The sequence below is a fragment of the Salmo trutta genome, chromosome 17, assembly GCF_901001165.1.
Source record: "Salmo trutta chromosome 17, fSalTru1.1, whole genome shotgun sequence".
Classification (NCBI taxonomy): domain Eukaryota; kingdom Metazoa; phylum Chordata; class Actinopteri; order Salmoniformes; family Salmonidae; genus Salmo; species Salmo trutta.
In genome coordinates this window covers 16,524,684-16,549,494 of record NC_042973.1, presented here as the reverse complement: position 1 = coordinate 16,549,494, position 24,811 = coordinate 16,524,684, and the positions used below count along the sequence as shown (strand labels likewise).

The 24,811-nt window shown below is 42.4% G+C and overlaps 1 protein-coding gene across 2 annotated transcripts in view; it reads left to right on the top strand.

Annotated features, from left to right (window-relative positions):
• The window catches only part of LOC115151720 (ankyrin repeat domain-containing protein 13C-A), a 54,063-nt gene that overhangs the window by 21,705 nt on the left and 7,547 nt on the right, over positions 1-24,811 (top strand). For both annotated transcript variants that reach the window (XM_029695889.1, XM_029695888.1), the window contains 6 exons: positions 11,625-11,710; positions 13,342-13,387; positions 16,250-16,316; positions 17,885-18,029; positions 18,203-18,334; positions 21,254-21,415. In XM_029695889.1, the coding sequence (XP_029551749.1) occupies positions 11,625-11,710; positions 13,342-13,387; positions 16,250-16,316; positions 17,885-18,029; positions 18,203-18,334; positions 21,254-21,415 (638 nt within the window). The remainder of the gene's footprint in view (positions 1-11,624; positions 11,711-13,341; positions 13,388-16,249; positions 16,317-17,884; positions 18,030-18,202; positions 18,335-21,253; positions 21,416-24,811) is intronic.

Sequence of the window (24,811 nt, the reverse complement as noted above, 5' to 3'; positions counted from 1 at the left end):
AGTTTTTCTGGGTAAGTCTCTCTCTAAGAGCTTTGCACACCTGGATTGTACAATATTTGCACATTTATTATTTTTCAAAGTCTTCAAGCTCTCTTAAGTTGGTCATTGCTAAACAGCCATTTTCAAGTGTTGCCATAGATTTTCAAGCCATAGATTTTCAGAAACATTCAATGTCATAACATGATGCAGCCACCACCATGCGTGGCACTCAGTGATGTGTTGTGTTGGAATTGCCTCAAACAACCCTATTCTGTACAGACTTCCTTCCTCCCTAAATTGGGGGGGACGGGACTATGTACAGAAAGTGCTGTAATTTCTAAACGGTTCACCCGATATGGATGAAAATAACCTCAAATTATAGCTGACCACCTGTACTTTAACTTCATAGTCATTGTTTGATTTCAAACTTTGAAAAGAAAAAATGCTTCACTGTCCCAAAAATGTACAGAGGGCACTGTAGTTCATATATGCCTAAAAGTACTGTAGTGCTCTTTTTACTTGCACACAATATAGCTGGATCGCCCCATCCTTCCCCTAGGCGTTCACCACCCTGCAGCACCCCAACACATCCCACTCAGCTTTAGGATCTTAGTGAAACATTCATTATTGGTTTCAGGTGTTAGGGCAAGGCCAGAGTGACAACCAACAGTACGGCAGACCCCCAGGGCCAGGACTGAGCAGCCCAGCAGCTAGGTATTGCCTAAATATGTAGCTCCCCTGACGTGGGCATGTTTTCAATACAGACTATTTTTGTCGTACAGTATTCCATAGAAGGCATCCATACCTTGTGAAAGTTGCAAAGTATACCCTTAATCTTGTACTAAATCAAATCTAGTGATGCATAACTTGACATTTCTGCCATCCATTGTGACATTGTGGGAGGATAACCAACCATCCAATTAATGGCAATGCATTTCTTAGTTGCTATAAATGCTAGGGTACACAATTTTATCTGATAAGTATCAACATTTCCAAGTAAACAAGGAGAAGGGAGAATCTGTAACCCTAGAGAGGTTAACTCAGCAGGTAATGTGGGACGAAATCGTCCCACCTACTCAACAGCCAGTGAAATCCCATGGCGCGATATTCAAATACCTTAGAAATACTATTACTTCAATTTCTCAAACATATGACTATTTTACACCATTTTAAAGACAAGACTCTCGTTAATCTAACCACACTGTCCGATTTCAAAAAGGCTTTACAACGAAAGCAAAACATTAGATTATGTCAGCAGAGTACCCAGCCAGAAATAATCAGACACCCATTTTTCAAGCTAGCATATAATGTCACATAAACCCAAACCACAGCTAAATGCAGCACTAACCTTTGATGATCTTCATCAGATGACACTCCTAGGACATTATGTTATACAATACATGCATGTTTTGTTCAATCAAGTTCATATTTATATCAAAAACCAGCTTTTTACATTAGCATGTGATGTTCAGAACTAGCATACCCCCCGCAAACTTCCGGTGAATTTACTAAATTACTCACGATAAACGTTGACAAAAAACATAACAATTATTTTAAGAATTATAGATACAGAACTCCTTTATGCAATCGCTATGTCTGATTTTAAAATAGCTTTTCGGCAAAAGCACATTTTGTAATATTCTGAGTAGATAGCTCGCCATCAAGGCTAGCTATTTTGACACCCACCAAGTTTGGCCCTCACCAAACTCAGATTTACTATAAGAAAAATTGGATTACCTTTGCTGTTCTTCGTCAGAATGCACTCCCAGGACTTCTACTTCAATAACAAATGTTGGTTTGGTTCAAAATAATCCATCGTTATGTTCAAATATCCTCTGTTTTGTTCGTGCGTTCAAGACACTATCCGAAGGGTGATGCGCCCGACGCGTTTCGTGACAAAAAAAATCTAAATATTCCATTACCGTACTTCGAAGCATGTCAACCGCTGTTTAAAATCTATTTTTATGCGATTTTTCTCGTAAAAAAGCGATAATATTCCGACCGGGAAACCCTGTTTTCGTTCAAAGACGAAAAAATTAAAACACGGTGTCGGCTCGTGCACGCGCCCACAGTCTCATTGTTCTCTGATCAACCACTATCCAAATGCGCTACTGTTTTTCAGCCATGGCCTGCAAAGTCATCATTCAACGTTTTTCCGCCTTCTGAGAGCCTATGGGAGCCGTAGGAAGTGTCACGTTACAGCAGAGATCCTCAGTTTTCAATAAAGAGAGTGTAGAAGGCCAAGAAATTGTCAGAGGGCACTTCCTGTAAGGAATCTTCTCAGGTTTTTGCCTGCCATATGAGTTCTGTTATACTCACAGACACCATTCAAACAGTTTTAGAAACTTTAGGGTGTTTTCTATCCAAATCAAACAATTATATGCATATTCTAGTTTCTGGGCAGTAGTAATAACCAGATTAAATCGGGTACGTTTTTTATCCGGCCGTGCAAATACTGCCCCCTACCCTAGAGAGGTTAAAAGAACATACTCTTTGCCAGAATTCAGCCAGCCTTCACAAGAGCATAACATATGCAAATATGTCCTCTTGTGTTTTACACCTCCAGCAGAGGAATTACATTTCTGAGTGCATGAAATTTGCAAAACATTCTAAAAACCTGTTTTCGCTTTGTCATTGTGGGGTATTGTGTGTAGATTGAAGGGGGAAAAAATATTTAATCCATTTTAGAATAAGGCTGTAACGTAACAAAATGTGGAAAAGGGGAAGGGGTCTGAATACTTTTCGAATGCACTGTATGTATCTATTCATCATCATCAATAGTGTCTCCCAGGTCTTCCTTACATTTTAGCTGTACATGTTTTGTGTCATCAGGAAAAGCCTCCATCAACCCTTGATACAATGTGGAAATAAACTTTAGAGGTTTGTCAGACTTCCTTTAAAATAGTTTCAATCTTTGAAGCTTCTGGCTAGTCCAGTGTTTGCTGCACAGAGAGAATAAAGTGTTGCATCTTCAAAAGTTCACCTCGGTGACGCCACAGACTGGTCTTCCCTGGTTGCCTGACCCTGCTGAGACCCCTGTCGCCATCTGATCCTGCTATAAAGCATGACAAAGAATTACCTTGGTGTACATGTATACATTGATTCTATTCTTGGATAATATAATGGTTCAATAATTGAAGTTACCTTTATTCCCAGATCCCAGACTGTAACTTTAAGCTGCAGTCATGTAGCTACTGTAGGCCTACCATTAACTCAAGATGGAACTTTGTATTAATTCACTGATTGTTATAATATACTGCAAAATTCACTGGTCTTCCCTGGCTGTCTAACCCTGCTGGGACTCCTGTCACCATCTGATGCTTCTAAGACATCATGAGCATAGTGTTGTGTACTGACTGTGCACCATGACATTGAAGCCTGTAGAGCTGTTTAAGCTGTGTCGGTGTGAAAAGTAGGGAATTAGCTAGGGAAACTGACAGATCAATAACGTTACTTTGCTATATTGACTGTAATAAAAAAACTCACATTGCGCTGTCAAAAAACATAAATATTGGTCTTCATTCGTTTGGCCACTGGTTTCATCATTTGATTCAGGTCTAATGTGATTGAGGCTTAAGTTAGTGAGCTAGCTAACGTTAGCCAACTTTTGGATAGCTCTAATGGTAGCTACATCAACTGGCGAAAACTAGCCAAGTTAATTTACTTCTGTTGAAGCAGGACAAAACAAAGGCTACAAAATATTTCCATACACACAACAGCTGTTAGATACTGCTACCTGACAGATACTGAGATGGCTAGAGGCTTTCGCTGAACTGTTTGTGGTAGCTACTGTAGCAAAATCATTCACTTCAGACAGAACTTCAGTCGAGAGGGGATGAAACATTAGCTACTTCCTGTTAAGTCAAACAGCAGTTACCTTGCATCAGTCAAATAAAGAGTAGCCAATTTCTGCACTGCTTGCTTTTACAACTCAGACAAAATGCCCAACACACACAGACAGCACCTGCCTCTGTTCATCTCTCCTATAAGCCAGCCTTTCAGAAGCTTTGCCTTCATCGGGTGAGACCGCCAAACAGCCTACCTGACCACCCTAAAGCGTCCGCATGGTCCTAAAGCACACCCTTAATGTATCACGGTACAATGTTGAAACTGGGGGGGGGACAAAAATACAATTTCAGAATGTGGTGGGGTCATATCCCCAGTCAAAGTTGGGCCGCTAATTTGTAAACATTTCTAAAAACAGAATTCCACTTTGACATTATGGGCTATTGTGTGTTGGCCAGGGACACAAAATCTCAATTGAAACCATTCCAAATTCAGGCTATAACACAACAAAATTTGTAAAAAGTTAAGAAGTGTGAATACTTTCTGAAAGCACTTTATATCCAAAACAGAAGTGAATAAATTGTTAGCCGGTTGTTTCACAACCAAAAGTTGATCAACGCTTTGTTCACCACAGATGGCAGGTAGCAGATTTAGCAAATTAGTAAGTTTTACAGCAGGAACATAGTTATGTGTTTTCTCCCTTTATACTTTTCCGCATGCTTTTTTTTCACACAACTGTGTGTCAAATTTATGTGCTCACTAAAAGCATGTCACTGTTTCTTTCCTCTAGTTTTTATAAGGCAGGGAACAACTTTTCCATATAGGGGTCTGAGGTAGAGGTTGCCCGATTATGATTTTTCAACGCCGATACCGATTAATCCGCCGATTTCTATTTATTTGTAATAATGACAATTACAACAATACTGAATGAACACTTATTTTAACTTAATATAATACATCAATAAAATCAATTTAGTCTCAAATAAATAATGAAACATTCAATTTGGTTTAAATAATGCAAAAACAAAGTGTTGGAGAAGAAAGTAAAAATGCAATATGTGCCATGTAAAAAAGCTAACGTTTAAGTTCCTTGCTCAGAACATGAGAACATATGAAAGCTGGTGGTTCCTTTTAACATGAGTCTTCAATATTTCCAGGTAAGAAGTTTTAGGTTGTAGTTATTATAGGAATTATAGGACTATTTCTCTCTATACGATTTGTATTTCATATACCTTTGACTATTGGATGTTCTTATAGGCACTTCAGTATTGCCAGTGTAACAGTATAGCTTCCGTCCCTCTCCTCGCTCCTACCTGGGCTTGAACCAGGAACATATCGACAAAAGCCACCCTCGAAGCAGCGTTACCCATGTAGAGCAAGGGGAAACAACTACTCCAAGTCTCAGAGCGAGTGACATTTGAAACGCTATTAGCGCGCACCCGGCTAACTAGCAAGCCATTTCACATCGATTCCACCAGCCTAATCTTTGGAGTTGACAGGCTTGAAGTCATAAACAGCGCAATGCATTGCGAAGGGCTGCTGGCAAAACACACGAAAGTGCTATTTTGAATGAATGCTTAAGAGCCTGCTGCTGCCTACCATCGCTCAGTCAGACTGCTCTATCAAATCATGGACTTAATTATATCATAATAACACACAGAAATACGAGCCTTAGGTCATTAATATGGTCGAATCTGGAAACTATCATCTCGAAAACAAAACGTTATTCTTGTTACATTGCACAACCTTCAATGTTATGTCACAATTGCGTAATATTCTGGCAAATTAGTTCGCAACGAGCCAGGCGGCCTAAATTGTTGCATATACCCTGACTCTGCGTACAATGAATGCAAAATGACACAATTTCACCTGGTTAATATTGCCTGCTAACCTGGATTTCTTTTAGCTAAATATGCAGGTTTAAAAAGATATACTTCTGTGTATTGATTTTAAGAAAGGCATTGATGTTTATGGTTAGGTACAGTCGTGCAACGATTGTGCTTTTTTCTCCGCAAATGCGCTTTTGTTAAATCATCCCCCGTTTGGCGAAGTCGACTGTCTTTGTTAGGAAGAAATATTCTTCACAGTTCGCAACGAGCCAGGCGGCTCAAACTGCTGCATGTACCCTGACTCTGTTTGCAAGAGAAGTGACACATTTTCCCTAGTTAAAAGAAATTCATGTTAGCAGGCAATATTAACTAAATATGCAGGTTTAAAAATATATACTTGTGTATTGATTTTAAGAAAGGCATTGATGTTTATTGTTGGAGCAACGTGTACCTAAGCGATTATATGCAACACAGGACAGGCTAGATAAACTAGTAATATCATCAACCATGTGTAGTTAACTAGTGATTATGATTGGTTGATTGTTTTTTATAAGATAAGTTTAATGCTAGCTAGCAACTTACCTTGGCTTCTTACTGCATTCGCATAACAGGCAGGCTCCTCGTGGAGTGCAATGTAAAGCAGGTGGTTAGAGCGTTGGACTTGTTAACCAACCGTAAGGTTGCAAGATTGAATCCCTGAGCTGACAAGGTAAAAATCTGTCGTTCTGCCCCTGAACAAGGCAGTTAACCCACCGTTCCTAGGCCGTCATTGAAAATAACAATGTGTTCTTAACTGACTTGCCTAGTTAAATAAAGGTCAAAAAAAAAAAATTGGGCCAAATCGGCATCCAGAAATACCGATTTACGATTGTTATGAAAACCTGAAATCGGCCCTAATTAATCGGCCATTCCGATTAATCGGTCGACCTCTAGTCTGAGGTGTTGTCACACTTGAGCCTGAAGCAACTTCCTGTTTGGATGAGAAGTGAACTACACCCTGGCTTTGGGAGTACAAAAGAGCAGAATGACCTTTCCCATGACAGTACAGTGCAGAGCAGTCAAAAAGTAGCCTATTTGAGAACCTAAAGGAAGCTTCATGATGTGAAGATAGGCCTTTTATCTTCTCCATCACCATCTTTTTCTAGGTCTTATTTGGAGTGATGTTTTCCTCAATTTCAGGAAGTTTCCAAATGTTTTTCACCCAAGTCATAGACTGTTTTCTCTGCTACCGCACGGCAAGCGGTACTGGAGCGCCAAGTATAGGACTGAAAGACTGCTTAACAGCATCTACCCCCAAGACACAAGACTACTGAACAAGACCCCCCCCCCCTCCATTTGTTTTGTGCACGGCTGCTACTCGCTGTTTATTATCTATGCGTAGTCACTTCACCCCTACCTACATGTACAAATTACCTGCACCCCCTGTATATAGCCTCATTATTGTTATTTTGTTAACTTTTTATAATTTTTTACTTTAGTTTATTTGGTAAATATTTTCTTAACTCTTCTTGAACTGCACTGTTGGTTAAGGGCTTGTAAGTAAGCATTTCATGGTAAGGTCTACACTTGTATTCAGCGCATGTGACAAATAAAGTTTGATTTGAAGATGGTTATCGCCTCAGTCACGATATGCTAACTAAATGAAAACATTCTGCCTAATGGTGTTAATAGGTGTCTCTTTCTAGATCTGCGTGAGATAGATGGATGGACAGTTGTCCACCATCCATCAGGAGACACAAAAGCCTAGGAAATGGATACTAGCTAGCTATTCTATTGTTTCTGTTCTGTTGATCTCACTTCACATGATGGAATATTGAATTACATATCCTTTGTAGTGACTGCCTTCCCCATCTTTTACAATCATGTAAAAAACAATCATGCTTTTTATTTCTCTCTCATTATAATCACATGAAAGTCATTAGTTTATTATTCTCATTAAGATGGCTGACATCTAGCCCTAAGTGCTCACATCAATCACAATGCAGCAGCCTATGAAATAGTTCAAAAGCAGGCTCTGGTCCCCTGGGTTTGGCGCTATGGTGGCTTATCATATGGGGCTTTTACTGTCCAGCGCCCTGCTGGGTGCTTTGATGAGAATGGCAGGGGAATTCTGCCATCAAAGCCCAATGGAGATGGAAGTGATTTGTCCTGTAGCCTCTGATGTGGCAGGAGAACTGGAAAACTGGAGCACCCTGCCCTGCTCTGTCTATGACTGACTGCTAGCTTAGCCTGTTCTGTTGTGCCGCCAATAATGAATAGGTATGTTGCCTGCAGTGAAGCCTAGTGCTGCCTAGTGCTTACACTGGGTCAATATTTTCTGTCCTCTCCCTGCTACTCGAAAGCTGGCTGACAGGTATGGTTCATTTTTCACTGGTGGAGGCGTGTTGGATAAACAATATTATTTCAGGTCTTGGTTACGTGGTGGATTCTTTAGCATTAATAATACATTATCTATTATGATTTATTATTAACCCTTCAGACCCCTTTCAGACAGGAAATGGCGCTATTCTATTGCTTCTATAGCCATGATTTGGTCTGTGTGAGGGTGAATAGGCCTTGGCCTAATTATAGAGAGGTGGTCCAGTGTTGAGGTCCGTGTCAGCTCGGCCCATTTATGCTGGGTGGTCTGTGGGCAGATGGTGAGCTATTCCTCCCTCCTCTCCCCTCTCTGGTCTCTCCCACCGAGGGGCGGTGAGGATAAGGAGGCTCGCCCATCCGGAGCCTGTCGCCTCTCATTAGGCAGCCAGGCCTGAGAAAAACCGAGAGATGCCTGGCCCCCAGAACACCAAAACATAGCTCAGCGCAAGTGTGTGTGTTTGGCCACTGAGCTTGGCCCCCGTGGCCTAGTTTCATTAGCAGCACCAATGCCTCTGCTTCCTTTGGTTTCCTCTTTGGGTCTAGCAGATATTATTGCGGATATAGCGAAATGCTTGTGTTTCTAGCTCCAACAGTACAGTAATATCTAAATGCACACATCTAAAAATAACAGAACGGAATTAAGAAATATAGAAATATTAGGACGAGCCGTGTCAGTCCGGAGTCTAAAAATATGTACATTATTGTCTACACATCCCGTCATATATGTGTAGATACAGTGCCTTCGGAAAGAATTCAGAACCCTTGACTTTTTCCACATTTTATTACGTTACAGCCTTATTCTAAAATGTATTAAATAAATAGAAATCCTCGGCAATCTGAACACAATACCCCATAAGCAAAAACAGGTTTTTAGAAAAACTTTATCACATTTACATCAGTATTCAGTCACTTTGCCATAATACTTGAAATTGGGCTCAGGTGCATTCTGTTTCCATTGATCATCCTTGAGATGTTTCTACAACTTGATTGGAGTCCACCTGTGGTAAATTCAATTGATTGGACATGATTTGGAAAGGCACACACCTGTCTATACACACCTGTCTATACAAGGTCCAACAGTTGACAGTGCATGTCAGAGCAAAAACCAAGTCAAGAGGTGTCGAAGGAATTGTCCGTAGAGCTCCGAGACAGGATTGTGTCGAGGCACAGATCTGGGGAAGGGTACCAAAACATTTCTGCAGCATTGAAGGTCCCCAAGAACACAGTGGCCTCCATCATTCTTAAATGGAAGAAGTTTTGAACTACCAAGACTCTTCCTAGAGCTGACCGCCCAGCCAAACTGAGCAATCGGGGGAGAAGGGTCTTGGTCAGGGAGGTGACCAAGAACCCGATGGTCACTCTGACAGTGCTCTAGAGTTCCTCTGTGGAGATGGGAGAACCTTCCAGAAGGACAAACATCTCTACAACACTCCACCAATCAGGCCTTTATGGTAGAGTGGCCAGACAGAAGCCACTCCTCAGTAAAAGGCACTTGACAGCCCATTTGGAGTCTTTGGCCTGAATGGCAAGCGTCACCTCTGGAGGAAACCTTGGATCATTCCTACTGTGAAGCATGGTGGTGGCAGCATCATGCTGTGGGGTTGTTTTTCACCTGAAAATAGCTGTGCGGCAATGCTCCCCATCGAACCTGACAAAGCTTGAGAGGATCTCCAAAGAAGAATGGGAAAAACTACCCAAATACAGGTGTGCCAAGCTTGTAGCGTCATACTGAAGAAGACTCAAGGCTGTAATTGCTGCCAAAGGTGCTTCCACAAAGTACTGAGTAAAGGGTCTGAATACTTATGTGAATTTCCATTTTTTTTAAATTATAAATTGGCACAAAAAAATAAGCTGTTTTTGCTTTGTCATTATGGGGTATTGTGTGTATATTTATAATAAGGCTGTAACTTAACAAAATGTGAAAAAAGTCAAGGGGTATTTACACACACAATATCAGTCAAAAGTTTGTACACATCTACTCATTCAAGGGTTTTACTTTATTTGTACTATTTTCTACATTGTAGAATAATAGTTAAGACATCAAAACTATGAAATAACACATGGAATCATGTAGTAACCAAAAAAGTGTTGGCAAGTGTCAGTGACTAAAGTTCAGGGCAGGGTACTGGGTGAAGGCCAGCTTGTGGTGACTATTTAGCAGTCTGATGGCCTTGAGATAGAAGCTGTTTTTCAGTCTCTCAGTCCCAGCTTTGATGCACCTGTACTGACCTCGTGTTCTGGATGGTAGCGGGGTGAACAGGCCGTGGCTCAGGTGCTGTAGATATCCTGGAGGCTAGGCAGATTTTTCCATTCTCTGGAGAGCCCTGTGGTTGCGGACAGTGCAGTTGCCGTACCAGGCGGTGACACAGCCCGACAGGATGCTGTCCATGGTGCATCTGTAGAAGTTTGAGGGTCTTAGGGGCCAAGCCGAATTTCTTCAGCCTCCTGGAGTTGAAGAGGCACTGTTTTGCGCCTTCTTCACCTCAGTCCGTGTGGGTGGACCATTTCAGATTGTCAGTGATGTGTACGATGAGGAACTTCACGTTTTTCATCTTCTCCACTGCGGCCCCGTCAATGTGGATAGGGGGGTGCTCCTCTGTTGTTTCCTGAAGTCCACGATCAACTCCTTCGTTTTGTTGACATTGAGGGAGAGGTTATTTTCCTGGGATGCACAGAATAAAGCATGTGTAGGCCTACAGTTAGCTTATTCTTGTGGGATTTGTGTGTGTGTTTGATTGGAAAACAACCTGTGTGATTAAATTGACAGATTAGGCCTACTTCAGCCCCTGCATTTGAAATGACCAAATTAAACACTATATGGTTTGTCTGCGACAGTCATGATTCCATTCCTTTTTTGTGGGGTTTGTGGTTTTGATTTCATAAAATCTGTGTTTTCTTCTAAAAGCATATTATACGTGGATTGCTCACATCGTCGTTTAATCCCCTGACGCCTCCTATAACTGCAATTAGCTGTTGTTCCCACCTCTCTCTTTGAACCACAGATAAATGTTAGTCGGGTGTGGCTGTTTCAGCTCGGTCTTATTTGTATGAAAACGAGAGGAATTAGGCTGAAAGCTTGTTAAGCTGGGTTGTCATGGTTAAAAGTCTCTGTTCTGTTTGTCCTCCCTCGGGTCATTAAAGAGCTAACAGATTTATCTCATTAATGGTCCACTTTATTGTTCATCTCATTTCCCTCTTTGAACTTCCTGGAATATATGTGATCCCTACCGGCAGTGTAGTGGGTGGGGGTCGTAAAGTCCTGTTATGCCGTTTCATTCTGGGAAGTCAGCATAGTGTATATCAGGGACTAGAATTAGCAGTCAGTAGGTGTGTTTCTCCCATTATTGAAATTCATTGACAGTGTCATGTGCTTTAATACTGTACAATGCTGTACTGTGTGATCAAGTTTTGAATGATGTGATGCTTAGCTACCCAGACGCCAAATGATTCAGTCATCGCAACTAAGCTTTTAAAAGCATACAGTATAGATTGGGGTCAAGTTCAATGCAATTTGCATGGTGAAATGTGATCTTCTATATAGCAATGTGCAATGCAGTTGATGGGATACTTCCCCTTGAAGACCAATACCTAGAGATTCCAGTAATGATGATTGTTATTGCCGTATGTAGTTGTGGTCTCACCCCTCGCTCTCTCTGTTCTTTTCTCTGTCAGTCACAGCGCTGCTAAGGAAGCTGAAACAGCAATCCAGAGAAAGTGTGGCGGACAAGAGGCCAAAGCTACTGAACGCCCTCAAAGAGGTACGGCACTGAGTCTCTCTCTCTCTCTTTCCCCCGTTGTTATTGTCACGACTTCCGCCGAAGTCGGTTCCTCTCCTTGTTCGGGCGGCGTTCAGCGGTCGACGTCACTGGTCTTCTAACCATCGCCGATCCACCTTTCATTTTCCATTTGTTTTGTCTTGTTTTCCTGCATACCTGGTTTTCATCTCCTACTAATTACTATGTGTATTTAGCCCTCTGTTTCCTCCATGTCTGTGTGAGGTATTGTTTATTTGTCAGGTTGGCACGCTTCAGGCTGGTTTGCGCCGGGTTTTGTTTTGTACCCGTGCTTTGTGGCAGCCGGTACTTTGTACTTTGTTTGTTGTACTTTGTGCTGCCTCACTTGTTCTTTGGGCATTTGTTTTTGTGACGCGATTGCGTTCTGTTATTATGATTGCCTAAGTAAAGTGCTTTGTCCACTCATCTCTGCTCTCGTGCGCCTGACCTCCATGCACCAGCTACACCCACCGTTGACAGTTATTTAATATCCCTGATCCCTTGTAGTGTATTTGAGGTGTAAAAAGGCTTCTGAAGTCTGTAATTACCACTTAACTACCCCTGCAAAAATGTCTACATAATAATTTATATTTCCTGTTGCTGCAGGATTATTTCCCTGATATAGCAAACTGTCTTAAATTAAATTAAGATCCTACCTCTGTATATCTTGTATCCCCATCTTGTCTCTAGCCTGTATCCTCTGCTCCCTTCGTCTCCGCTCCTCTACCCTCCCCATCTTTCTCCTCTTCTGAAATGAAGCATGATCCATTGTGCTGCGGGGCAGGATCTGTACTCGCTCCTCCTAGTCAGAAATGCCACTCCGCTGGATACACACACAGACCTAGGCGCTATCAGTCACACACTAACTACTGTCATCACAACAAAGCACCCCCAGAGAACAACCCTCTACACGCAGTGAATATGCCCTCTCCCTAGCCGCCTACGCTCAGGGATTATGCAGACAGACAGCAACATGGGCCAACCTGCATGGGTCAACCTGCATGAAAGGTGACATTCTCACAAACATTCTAACGACACAGGGGGAGGCAGTTTCTCCACTCCACACACACTTGCACACACACACACACAGTTGATAGTCTGGGCTTTGGGGAGCCTTGCAGCAATGTGGCTGGCATGATGTTGTCGAGGGTACTCTGTGGGCATAAACATCTGGTGCCCTGGGCATAAGCCACTACCAGATCAGTTGTGACTCCCCAAGGGGATGAACCTGAGTGATGAAGAGAAGGAGAGAGCGATGAAAGAAAGGGATGAAAGAGCACTTCTCTCCCGTGTTAGATGAGAGGATATTATCATTCCTGTGATGTCAGAGAGAGATTCTCTCTTAACTCCAGGGGATTATATTTCTCAGAGATGTGATGCGTTATTATTAATATTACATCACGGGAGGTTTTATTTCTGGTCAGTACCGTGAGATTAGGTGGGCCAGCTGTGTCATTTCAGAGCATTTTAACTACATATTGGATTCTAAACTCATTGAAGAAAATGAGGCTCGACTAGGCTATCTTTGATATGGTAATGTCTGTCAGGTCTACTCTTCCTCTGTTACTCTGGTGTATGTTGGTTGATAATGAAATTGATATTCTGTTTCTTTCCAGCTGGGAGACTTTTACTTGGAGCTTCACTGGGACTTTCAAAGCTGGGGTGAGTTTGCTATGCATTCCACACAAATATATGATCAAATGACCCACAACCAGGCCTACTCACTACAACTGATCAGTTTCTTTTTAACCACACAGAGTGCATCTACTTAGATGAAAGTTGAAATACTAGCATGGTTGACATTGTTAAACAGAGTGTGTTAATGTGGTGCTATCTCTAAGAGAGTCCAGCTATGTGGGTGTCAGTGAGTGCTCTCGGCCCAGCTGGTTGGGAAGAGAGGGGTGCTGAGAGATTGTTTACAAGCCTGAGGTAATCCTCTGGAGGGAGTGGCTCGCCCCTCCCCTCACTGACAGAAAGACAGACACTCCCCCTGGTGGTGGCAATACATCATTACAACATCCCACCACCAGCATTACCAAGGCCTATTAACTTTTACATCAATCAATCAATCAATCAATCAATCAATCAAATGTAATGTATTTTATAAAGCCCTTTTTACAGCAGAGTGCTTATCCAGCCTAAAACCCCAAAGAGCAAGCAATGCAGATGTAGAAGCACGGTGGCTAGGAAAAACACAATGTCTAGGAAAAACACAATATGTGTAACGTTCGTCGCCTGGTGACGAGGAAGCGGACCAAAACGCAGCTGGGAGCGAACACATGTTTATTCAACACACTGGAATTAAACATGTACACAAAAATCAAGAAAAATGCCGATACGTTACGTGCTCAAACAAAGAGACAACACCCCACCAACAGCGTGGGGAAAACAGCAACTTAAATGTGATCCCAATCAGATTAGCGACAGCTGTCTCTGATTGGGAATCGACAGAACCCAACATAGACATAACCCACCTAGAGCCTACACAAGGCTAAAACGTAAACATAAAACAAACCAAGGAAAAATACCCAACATGACACACCCTGACCCAAAATACCTGAGTTCACCTGGTCAGGGCGTGACAATATGTCTAGGAAAAACACAATGTCTAGAAACCTAGAGAGGAACCGGGCTCCAAGCGGTGGCCAGTCCTCTTCTGGCTATGCTGGGTAGCGATTATAACATTGTCATGAATGCCATATCGTTCTTCAAAATGTTAAAACGTTCATAAATTACCAGCAGGGTCAAATAATAATCACAGGGTTATAGAGGGTGCAAAAGGTCAGCACCTTAGGAGTAAATGCCAGTTGGCTTTTCATAGCCAAGCATTCAAAGGTCGAGCGCGAGAGAGAGAATCAATTAGTCTTATTTTTAGATGCATTATTCACGTAATGCCTATCGTTTCTTGGAATACATTATAGAGAAAATAATGTTACAAATATCCCAAATTACTTTAGCTGAATGTCCAGTGTAAGTCAAGAGTGTGTTCACATGTCCCTGTCCATGTTAAATATTGACCTGCTTGTAAAGATTGTGTGACTTCACAACAGTAAAGAAAGGGATCCTGATTGTGTGAGTTGGTAGAATTTGACAGGGGATGGAGCCGAGTGCCCCTGTGTGGCAAGGGCTGAAATCCAAAGAATGCATTGGGAGATGCCTTTTAAATTATCAATGTTCAGGAGGGTGAAACATCACAGAACATTCAGATGGAATTGTATAGAGCAGAACAGATATAACAGAGAATTGTGCCAGCTCTGTTCATTCCATTTCTATCTGCAACATTCTAAACGTTTGAGCTCAGACATTGAGAGACCAGGACCCCAGCAGTCATTTTCAATATTCTGGGGATAAAACAGACACGTTGTCCAGTCTGTACTAGTGCATATCAAAGGGAATTGATTTCCTCTCAGAGAGAGGTGCACTGCTGGCACGCATGGCATTCATAGGCTCTGTTCCAATTTCCATGCTAGCATACTTATATATACATTAGAATTAAGTAATACAGCCCGAGGGGGTGTGGTTTATGGCCAGTATACCAGGGCTGTTCTTATGTAAGACGCAACGCGGAGTGCCTTGATACAGCCCTTAGCCGTGGTATATTGGCAATATACCACAAACCCCCGAGGTGCCTTATTGCTATTATAAACTGGTTACCAACGTAATTAGCAATTAGCCGTAAAAATAAATGTTTTGTCATGCCCATGGTATACGGTCTGATATAATCTAGAGGCGAAAGAAAAGCACACCTATTTAGGCGAGGTGCTGGCTATCGGAGTGGAACACTTCAAAAAATAAAGGAGAGCCGTACACTCTAGGAGCTCAAATGCAAAAAATATTTTATGCCCAACGTTTCGACAGACAAGCTGTCTTCATCAGGGTATAATGACAAACACTGCAGGGTGACTCGTTTATATAGTGCCAAAAGACACACACAGGTGTCTGTAATCATGACCGGGTGTGGCCTGATATCATTGGTTAATTCTCATATATTAAAATAGCATACAAAAACATAAATGGATAGCGTACGATCATAGATACAATTTTGCAGGCAGCCTCTCAATAAATTGTTGAGGTCACCCCCTCTCCTCGGGAGGGTGACATGTTCGAATCCATGTCACCCTCCCTAGGAGACCCTCCCTAGGAGCTCAGATGTCTAATGCATCTGAGCTCCTAGTGTACGGATCTCCTTTATTTCTTAAAATACGGTCTGATATACCTGATATACCCTCCAAGGGTCAGAAGTGATCTCAAATCCTATTTGCACATAACCTAAATCAGTCACATAATACCTTCCGCATCTCTTTTATAGTTCTGTGACAGACCTTGATAAGGTGCAGGACTTTGGAAATCATTATTTAATGACAGTCTGGTGTAGGCTTGTAAAGAGTGTTAAATATTAAACTGCAGAACTGCATATGCCTGTATGGGCTCTGAAAGGAGGAATATAGGAACTTTGAAGTGGTTGGTGATGATCATTATTAAGGAGTTTCTAAACTTAGGACTATCTATTTCCCCATGTTGCAGTGCCTTTGCTCTCCCGAATCCTGCCCTCTGACGCCTGTAAGATCTACAAACAGGGGATCAACATCAGGTGAGTCAAGTCATCCCTTGTTTTTATGATGTCGTAACAAGCAGCAATTTGCTTGAAGCCAAAAGACAAAACAAAAGGCAAGACAAAAGACAAGACAAAAGATAAGATCATTGTAACAAATAAGCATGTCAAACAGATTACAACATGTAATAAAGAGACGGGTGTGCCATCATGGATCACTGATTAATTTACCAGTACTGTACTGTTCTTCACCAATCTTTAGCTTTGGTTGGGTGCCAGTCTGTTTCTCCTTCAGCCATCTTGTCATAGTCTTGGTAGGGCAGAGATGCAGTTTCGTTAAATGCAGAAAGAGTCAGGTATTGAGCTTGTCCCTATGGACAAGCCCAAGGAGCCACCTCTGTCCAACAACATTAGACTGGTGCTTCTCCTGAGTGATGTCCTTAGCTTTAGTATTATACTGAAAAAGTCAATGAGATATGGTAAAACCCACGATAATAAAGGTCAATATGCCTTGATAAAACCCTTTATTGAAGCACTTTCAAGCTTTTAGAGCCCTTTTCAGTTCAGTAAAAATTCCTGGCCTTGAACACTACACCCTCTCCAAGCTTTATGGGCTTCGGTAAAGCCAACCCTAGCACGGTGGCTAATGACAAGAACGGTTAACTAGAGTGTGAAATCGGTTCTTGCACTGCTGTGACTGAGCAGCACGCCATCTGTTTGCAGATCTATCACCTCGTCATCCCTCTCCAAATAATTACACTTAGATAGAGAGAACCAGCACCTACCCTAACCCTACAGACTCCATTATAATTGGCCCAGCGCCAAGTCGTCACATTCAATTATTCCCCATCCAGTAGCGAAACACGGTTCACCAGTTGGACTATACAGAATACAGTAAGGTTATCTGGCTTACCCACTTCTCCCCTGCTCTGAATCTATGCAACGCTGGAGATTCAGGGATAATTATTCTCAGACACATGAAAGTGTGTGCATGTTGTGGTGAGTGGGTGGTGAAGAAAGAAAGTTCTCTAACAGGCTTTCAAAATGTCAGTTGGAGAGGGGGGCCAAGGCATAACTTAATTTACATTCCAATGGTTGAAAGTCTCCGCTCTGTAGTACCTCTCACTCTCCCTTTCGTGTCTATGTGCAGCACATATAATTGTTTAGTTACTTATCTTTGTTGTCACACCACATTTCTCCACTACTTCTTGAAACTAGCTTTTCTCGGAAAACATAGAAATGAGTTGTCTCCCATGGCAACCATGAAAGCAAAATTTGTCTGAGCTTTTAGAAACCAAGTTTAAATTCTTTCGTTTTATCGAATAAAGCTTTTCTTTTAAGTTGTATGTTCCTTGGAAGTGTCCTTGATCTTATACTCGGTGTGTGTCTCCCTGACGCTCTTTCTCTCATTTATCTCATTACTTCTTTCAATCTTCTTTTGGTTTTTAAGGGGTGTGGAGGAGTTATGTAAATGTGAGTAGTCATTAAGCGTATGGATGAACTGGAGGCAATATGTGCTGCTTTAATGTGCTGATACTGATGCTATTGACATTATATTGACCCATGAAGTGGTTTGAAATTCAACTTTTCTTTCTCTATGGTCATAGACTGGACACCACTCTCATAGACTTCACAGATATGAAGTGCCAACGTGGTGACCTCAGCTTCATCTTCAATGGTGACGCCATCCCCTCTGAGTCCTTTGTGGTGCTGGACAATGAACAGAAGGTGTACCAACGGATACACCACGAGGTGAGACACACGACTTGATGCTGAAGTTGTTGTTTTTTCACTTCTCTAGTTAATGACCCTGACAGTTTTTTATTCCACCTTTAAAAACGGGGCACCCTGAAGCTTCTGAACTCTGTGAGCCCTGTTTTTGTGAAGCCTGCTTACCAACGTGGCGGTGGCTCCTTGTGTTCCAGGAGTCAGAGATGGAGACAGAGGAAGAGGTGGACATCCTTATGAGCAGCGATGTTTACTCTGCCACTCTCTCCACCAAGTCCATCACCTTCTCCAGAGCCCAGACCGGCTGGCTGTTCCGAGAGGACAAAACGGTTGATTTATACATCTCTGTCAAATCCTAAAATGTATCTTTCTCAGAATTAGGGCAGTGGCAGTCATTATATTTTGGCAGTCGGTGATTGTCAAGCAAATAACTGCCGGTCTCACTGTAATTGACCGTTAATTAACATAAACACATTTAGCATCTCCTGGCTTCTACGCATAACCTACAAGCCACTGATGCAGACCTTTGGAACATCTACATTTTAAAAAGTCTAATAAATCAATGTAATATAGCCTACAGCATCACAATAAATCCATTATTTATTTTAGACAGGTCTAAAGAAACATGATATGAAGAAAATGTAGTATATTTCAGAAGAACAGAATAGCATACTCTGAGTTGTCCTTATGTTAGGTCCTTATCTGGCTATGCCTTATGGCTGTGGGCTACACTAGTTCATTTAGCAGGCAAAGATTTGCTTTAAATTCCGTGGCATTATTTTATAGTGTGAAGAATACAATTGAACATAGCTGAGTAAAATAGAAAGGATATTTTCTCCAAACGGGAGAGTGAGCACATGCAGCTATTCTGTGTTGAGCTGTTAACAAAGAAACAGGTCCTCCTATATGCTTAATTTTTTGTTATTTATGCAACTTTAGTTGTGATACAAACGTTGGGCAACATTGTTTTATACATTCTAGGGCTGATGATTTGAAAAAAGTTGCATGAATGGCATGCGATTTGCTTTGTTTCTTCCGCAGGCTGCACACACTTCATCAGTCTCTCATTCACAATTTGACAAGCACTTAATAATGCCTCGAATTACCCGCCGGCGTCCCTCTTGTGTGGCCGTAACGCACCCTAAAAAAAATCCATGCCTTTTGTGGCCAGTGGCCGATGTGCCCTTGGGCTGAATATAATAATTATAATTCCCTTCTCCCGGATGCTAATCGTATGCTCACGAACATGGCTCTCTCAGATGGCTCAATTCTTATTAGCTAATGCCCGTCACGTGATCGGGTCCTTCTCACAGGCATCTCCGCTCCGAAGTAAGATAAAAGTGAAGACCGACACATCAGCGGCGTAACTGCGCGCGTCCTTTTTATCGAATTCCGAGGTGCATATTGAAGATGTTAAAAGAACTGTCCACATTTAGTTTTTGTCAGCCAACAAGCCGACTAGGCCTAATGAACAGCAAAAGCACTAGCCTATGACAATCTATTATCCCCCAAAGTACAAAAGTTGACCTATTCTATTGGTCAACTTGACCTTCTATGTGAGAAATAAATATTCCAAACATATGTAACAGTGTAGGTTCCGTCCCTCTCTTCGCCCCAACCTGGGCTCGAACCAGGGACCCTTGCACACATCAACAACTGACACCCACGAAGCATCGTTACCCATTGCGCCACAAAAGCCACGGCCCTTGCAACGCAAGGGGAAACCCTACTTCAAGTCTCAGAGCGAGTGACGTCACTGATTGAAACGCTATTAGCGCGCACCACCGCTAACTAACTAGCCATTTCACATCGGTTACACTCACCCCCCCTTTGACCTCCTCCTTTTCCGCAGCAACCAATGATCCGGGTCAACAGCATCAATGTAACAGTGTAGGTTCCGTCCCTCTCTTCGCCCCAACCTGGGCTCGAACCAGGGACCCTTGCACACATCAACAACTGACACCCACGAAGCATCGTTACCCATTGCGCCACAAAAGCTGTGGCCCTTGCAACGCAAGGGGAAACCCTACTTCAAGTCTCAGAGCGAGTGACGTCACTGATTGAAACGCTATTAGCGCGCACCACCGCTAACTAACTAGCCATTTCACATCGGTTACACATAGTCTGGAACAGTTATAGGCCTGCACTGTTTCATGCCTTACTACACAAGCTGGGCATCATTCACAAGTGATAGTATATCATTCACAACTGATAATATTGTCACCCATCAGACTATTCTTAAGTTATTCTTGTCTTTACATATGCTAAATAATACATGTGTGAAATTAGTTTTGATTTAGAATGGACTGTTATCATGCACTGATCTGGGAACAGGGGCAGGGCAAAAAAATACATGTCATCTATGCACTTGAATAGCGAATGGAGGACACTTTTCCCATGGTTCATTTTCATGCCAGCCAGGTAGGTTATACTCCTGTTGTAAAGCAAAGCAATGTGTTTAATATTAGGAAAGTTGATAAATAAATATAGTAGGCCTAGCCTATAGAAAGCTGATGGGATCCTCTTTAATAGAGACCATCAAAACTCTGTTTTCTAACACAATTGCATAGCCTATAGGAATGTTGCGCAAAATGAGCTCATGAGCCCTCATGAAGTGTCTGTTTTAGATTTTCGATTACATTTGCATTGATGTCAGAGTGATTAGAGGGACAATAGAGTGCTGAGTACCAGGCAGTTAGCAAGTTTGGTAGGCTACTAATGACCATCAGCAGCATCAGAGTTTGGAGAAGCTTAGTTACCATGACTAAACGGTCCTGTGAAATTTGACTGAGGTCATGACTCATGACAGCCGGTGTGGTGGTAATACAGTCACCGTGACTAAACGGTCATGTGAAATTTGACTGAGGTCATGACTCATGACAGCCGGTGTGGCGGTAATACAGTCACGTGACTAAACCGTTACGTGAAACTTGACTTGCGGTCATGACTCGTGACAGCCGGTGTGGCGGTAATACAGTCACCATAACAGCCCTAGTCAGTGTGCCCTCTGCTACTCTACAGTACAGTCTTATTATTCAATGCAGTACAGGACACCCATGTCCTTTTCACATTTCCTGTGCTATATCTCCCCTCGACGAAGTTCAAAGGAAACAGAGTTACCAATTCTAAATGTTTGATAAACATCCGGCGAGAGCTATTATTATTGGGTTATTGCTGTTTGTCCTTTGAGGTGTATTGAAGGGAAATTGGTGACTGAGTTTTTTTTTTCATGTCCTTTGTCGCTCTAGGAGCGTGTGGGGAATTTCCTGGCAGATTTCTACTCCGTGAACGGGCTGGTGCTGGAGTCACGGAAGCGTCGGGAGCACCTGACCGAGGAGGACATCCTGAGGAACAAGGCCATCATGGAGAGCCTGAGCAAAGGAGGGAACCTCATTGAGCAGAACTACGAGGTGAGCTCCGCCGTGAGGCCCTTTAGCTGCAGAACTATAAGGTGAGCTCCGCCGTGAGGCCCTCGCTGCAAAACTATGAGGTGAGGCCCTCTAGTTGCAGAGTACGGGTACACTGTATGGCCACAATATAAACATTCACCCAACTAAAACATTGAACCATATTTTCACATCCATAATGTTATAGAACTTGTAACTTTTTCTCTTCTCAAACCTTGTTGTGACCCAGAACTGTAGTGCCATGCTAGGCCTCTGCTGGCTTGGGTTCAGTCTTTGTCTAGTTCAGCAGTGGAACCTCCCAAGTTGGGGCCCATGGCTGAAGTTCTATGCTGGGGCCTCTAACTGGAATTCTGCTGGAGTCGACTGGTATCATGTCACCTGTTATGGGTGTGAGCTGGGCGCGGTGTGCAAAGTGAAGATACTGTTTACTTGTACCTTCAGCATAACCGTGAGTCCAGTCCTGAAACTCTCCTCTCCCGCTGGACCCTTGGGGTAGGCCCTCTCAGACCCCACTACTTGCCACCCTTATATCACTCCCCTATAGGATCTCCTCTCACTTCCAGTCACTTGTACCAAAACATGTCAATGAGACATGGACCACAAAAGCGTCATATCTTTTCACTTAGCATATGGCTCATTTGCTGTAAAACACGTCTGCATGGTTTATTTGGAAATACTTCAGTTGGACTACTCACTCCTCTTGGGTTTCTTTATAGTTGTATTTATTTTGCACATACTGTCTGTCAGAATGAAAACGTCCCTTCTAAACCTCATTTGTGGCATTTTGCCAGGGGAGAACGACTGCCCCCTCTCATTGAAAACATGGAAGTTCAAGGTCGACCGCAGTACTGGAGGTATTGTTAGCAGAAAGTCGGATCCCCCATTATAGTGAATGGAAATCGCTTCTAATACACCAGATGTACAGTGCATTCGGAAAGTGTTCAGACCCCTTAACTTTTTCCACATTTTGTTACGTTACAGCCTTATTCTAAAATGGATTAAATAAAAACATTTCCTCATCAATCTACACAAAATTCCCCATAGTGAGAAAGTGAAAACAGCTTTTTAGGAACTTTTGCAAATGTATAAAAACAAACAGAAATACCTTATTTACATAAGTATTCAGACCCTTTGCTATGACACTCGAAATTGAGCTCAGTTGCATCCTGTTTCCATTGATCATCCTTGAGATGTTTCTACAACTTAATTGACCTGAAAATAGCTGTGCAGCGACACTCCCCATCCTACCTGACAGAGCTTGAGAGTATCTGCAGAGAAGAATGGGAAAAACTCCCCAAATACAGGTGTGCCAAGCTTGTAGCGTCATACCCAAGAAGACTCGAGGCTGTAATCGCTGCCAAAGGTGCTTCAACAAAGTACTGAGTAAAGGGTCAGAATACTTATATAAATATAATATTTCCGTTGCAAACAATTCTAAAAAACTGTTGTTTCTTTGTCATTATGGGATATTTTAGAATAAGGCTGTAACGTAACAAAATGTGCAACACGTGAAGGGGTCTGAATACTTTCCGAATGCACCGTATGTCCTTGAACCAATTATTTCAAAATCGCACATAGAAGAATTTATAAGGATAATTTAGTTGCTAATGGCAGCCTGCTTTACCCTGGTCGGCCTTCAACTTGAGTTACTCAATGAGAGTGGGCAGCACTGAACTAGCCTGCAACGTTACTTCCTAGAGTACCTCAAACTGCACATGTTATATCTCCATAAGGCGCCATCTTAACCGACTTAATTTGGTTTCAATGCGCTATTGAGTCTTCACATAGGAATGAATGGTGTCACATGATCGATGGCTTTGTCCATTCATATCATTACATTTTACCCCCCCCTTCTTCCACCCTCGAACATGTATACCAGGCACCCCCCTCTAGTGATGGAAGCTCAGAGCGGCACCTTACACACCGTTCCAGTGCTTTCCCTCTATTTGGCCCTATAGATAATTTCCTTTGGGAGCCCCTCCACAAAGGGAAGTCATGGCCTCACAAAGCTCAATATATGCTTTTTGTCGGCTCTGTTGTTTTCGTTAATTTTGTCCTTCGTGAACTGGGTTTTGTGTTGTTGATGTGTCCTGTGGTATTTACTTCCTGTGGTATTGTTGTCCTTGTACTGTGGTGGTAAATGCTTTCAAGCATTTTTAATCTGTTGTCCAATTCTTTTTTTTACTGTGTATTTAACCGGTATGAAAACCTGTGAGCATATAGGTCAAGGTCAGCTCAGTATTGAATGGGAAAAACTGCTTACACAGTCCTTCGTGCATCCATCCATGTTTGTAGAAGTGATTCCCTGCTCAGTTTTGCAGAAGTAGGTTGAGGGAAAAATAACATGCCGAGTCCGTCCCAGCACTGATGTTCTCCTCTGTTTACTCCGACGGTGGTGGCATAGCGGGTCAGCGCGGTGCCTGGGGACACAGATAGCAGGGGGTTTAAATCAGGGCTCTGTACTATTGACTAGGTGGATGAAGTCTAAAACCCTTGGTGCCACGGAGCGAGGAGGCCTGCGTCTTGTGACCGTAACGTACGTGTAGGTATGTACGGCAGGACCAAATCGGAAAGATGGGTAGGAGCAAGCCCATGTAATGCTTTGTAGGTTAGCAGTAAAATCTTGAAATCAGCCCTTACCTTAACAGGAAGCCAGTGTAGGGAGGCTAGCACTGGAGTAATATGATCAAATTTATTGGTTCTAGTCAGGATTCTAGCAGCCGTATTTAGCACTAACTGAAGTTTATTTAGTGCTTTATCCGGGTATCCGGAAAGTAGAGCATTGCAGTAGTCTAACCTAGAAGTGACAAAAGCATGGATACATTTTTCAGCATCATTTTTGGACAGAAAATTTCAGATTTTTGCAATGTTACGTAGATGGAAAAAAACTGTCCTTGAAACAGTCTTGATATGTTCGTCAAAAGAAAGATCAGGGTCCAGAGTAACGTCGAGGTCCTTCACAGTTTTATTTGAGACGACTGTACAACCATCGAGATTAATTTTCAGATTCAACAGAAGATCTCTTTGTTTCTTGGGACCTAAAACAAGCATCTCTGTTTTGTCCGAGTTTAAAAGTAGAAAGTTTGCAGCCATCCACTTCCTTCCAGTGAGGGCAATTTTGGGGCTTCACCATGTTTCATCGAAATGTACAGCTGTGTGTCATCCGCATAGCAGTGAAAGTAAACATTATGTTTCCGAATGACATCCCCAAGAGGTAAAGTATATAGTGAAAACAATAGTGGTCCTAAAACGGAACCTTGAGGAACACCGAAATTTACAGTTGATTTGTCAGAGGACAAACCATCCACAGAGACAAACTGATAACTTTCCGACAGATAAGATCTAAACCAGGCCAGAACTTGTCCGTGTAGACCAATTTGGGTTTCCAATCTCTCCAAA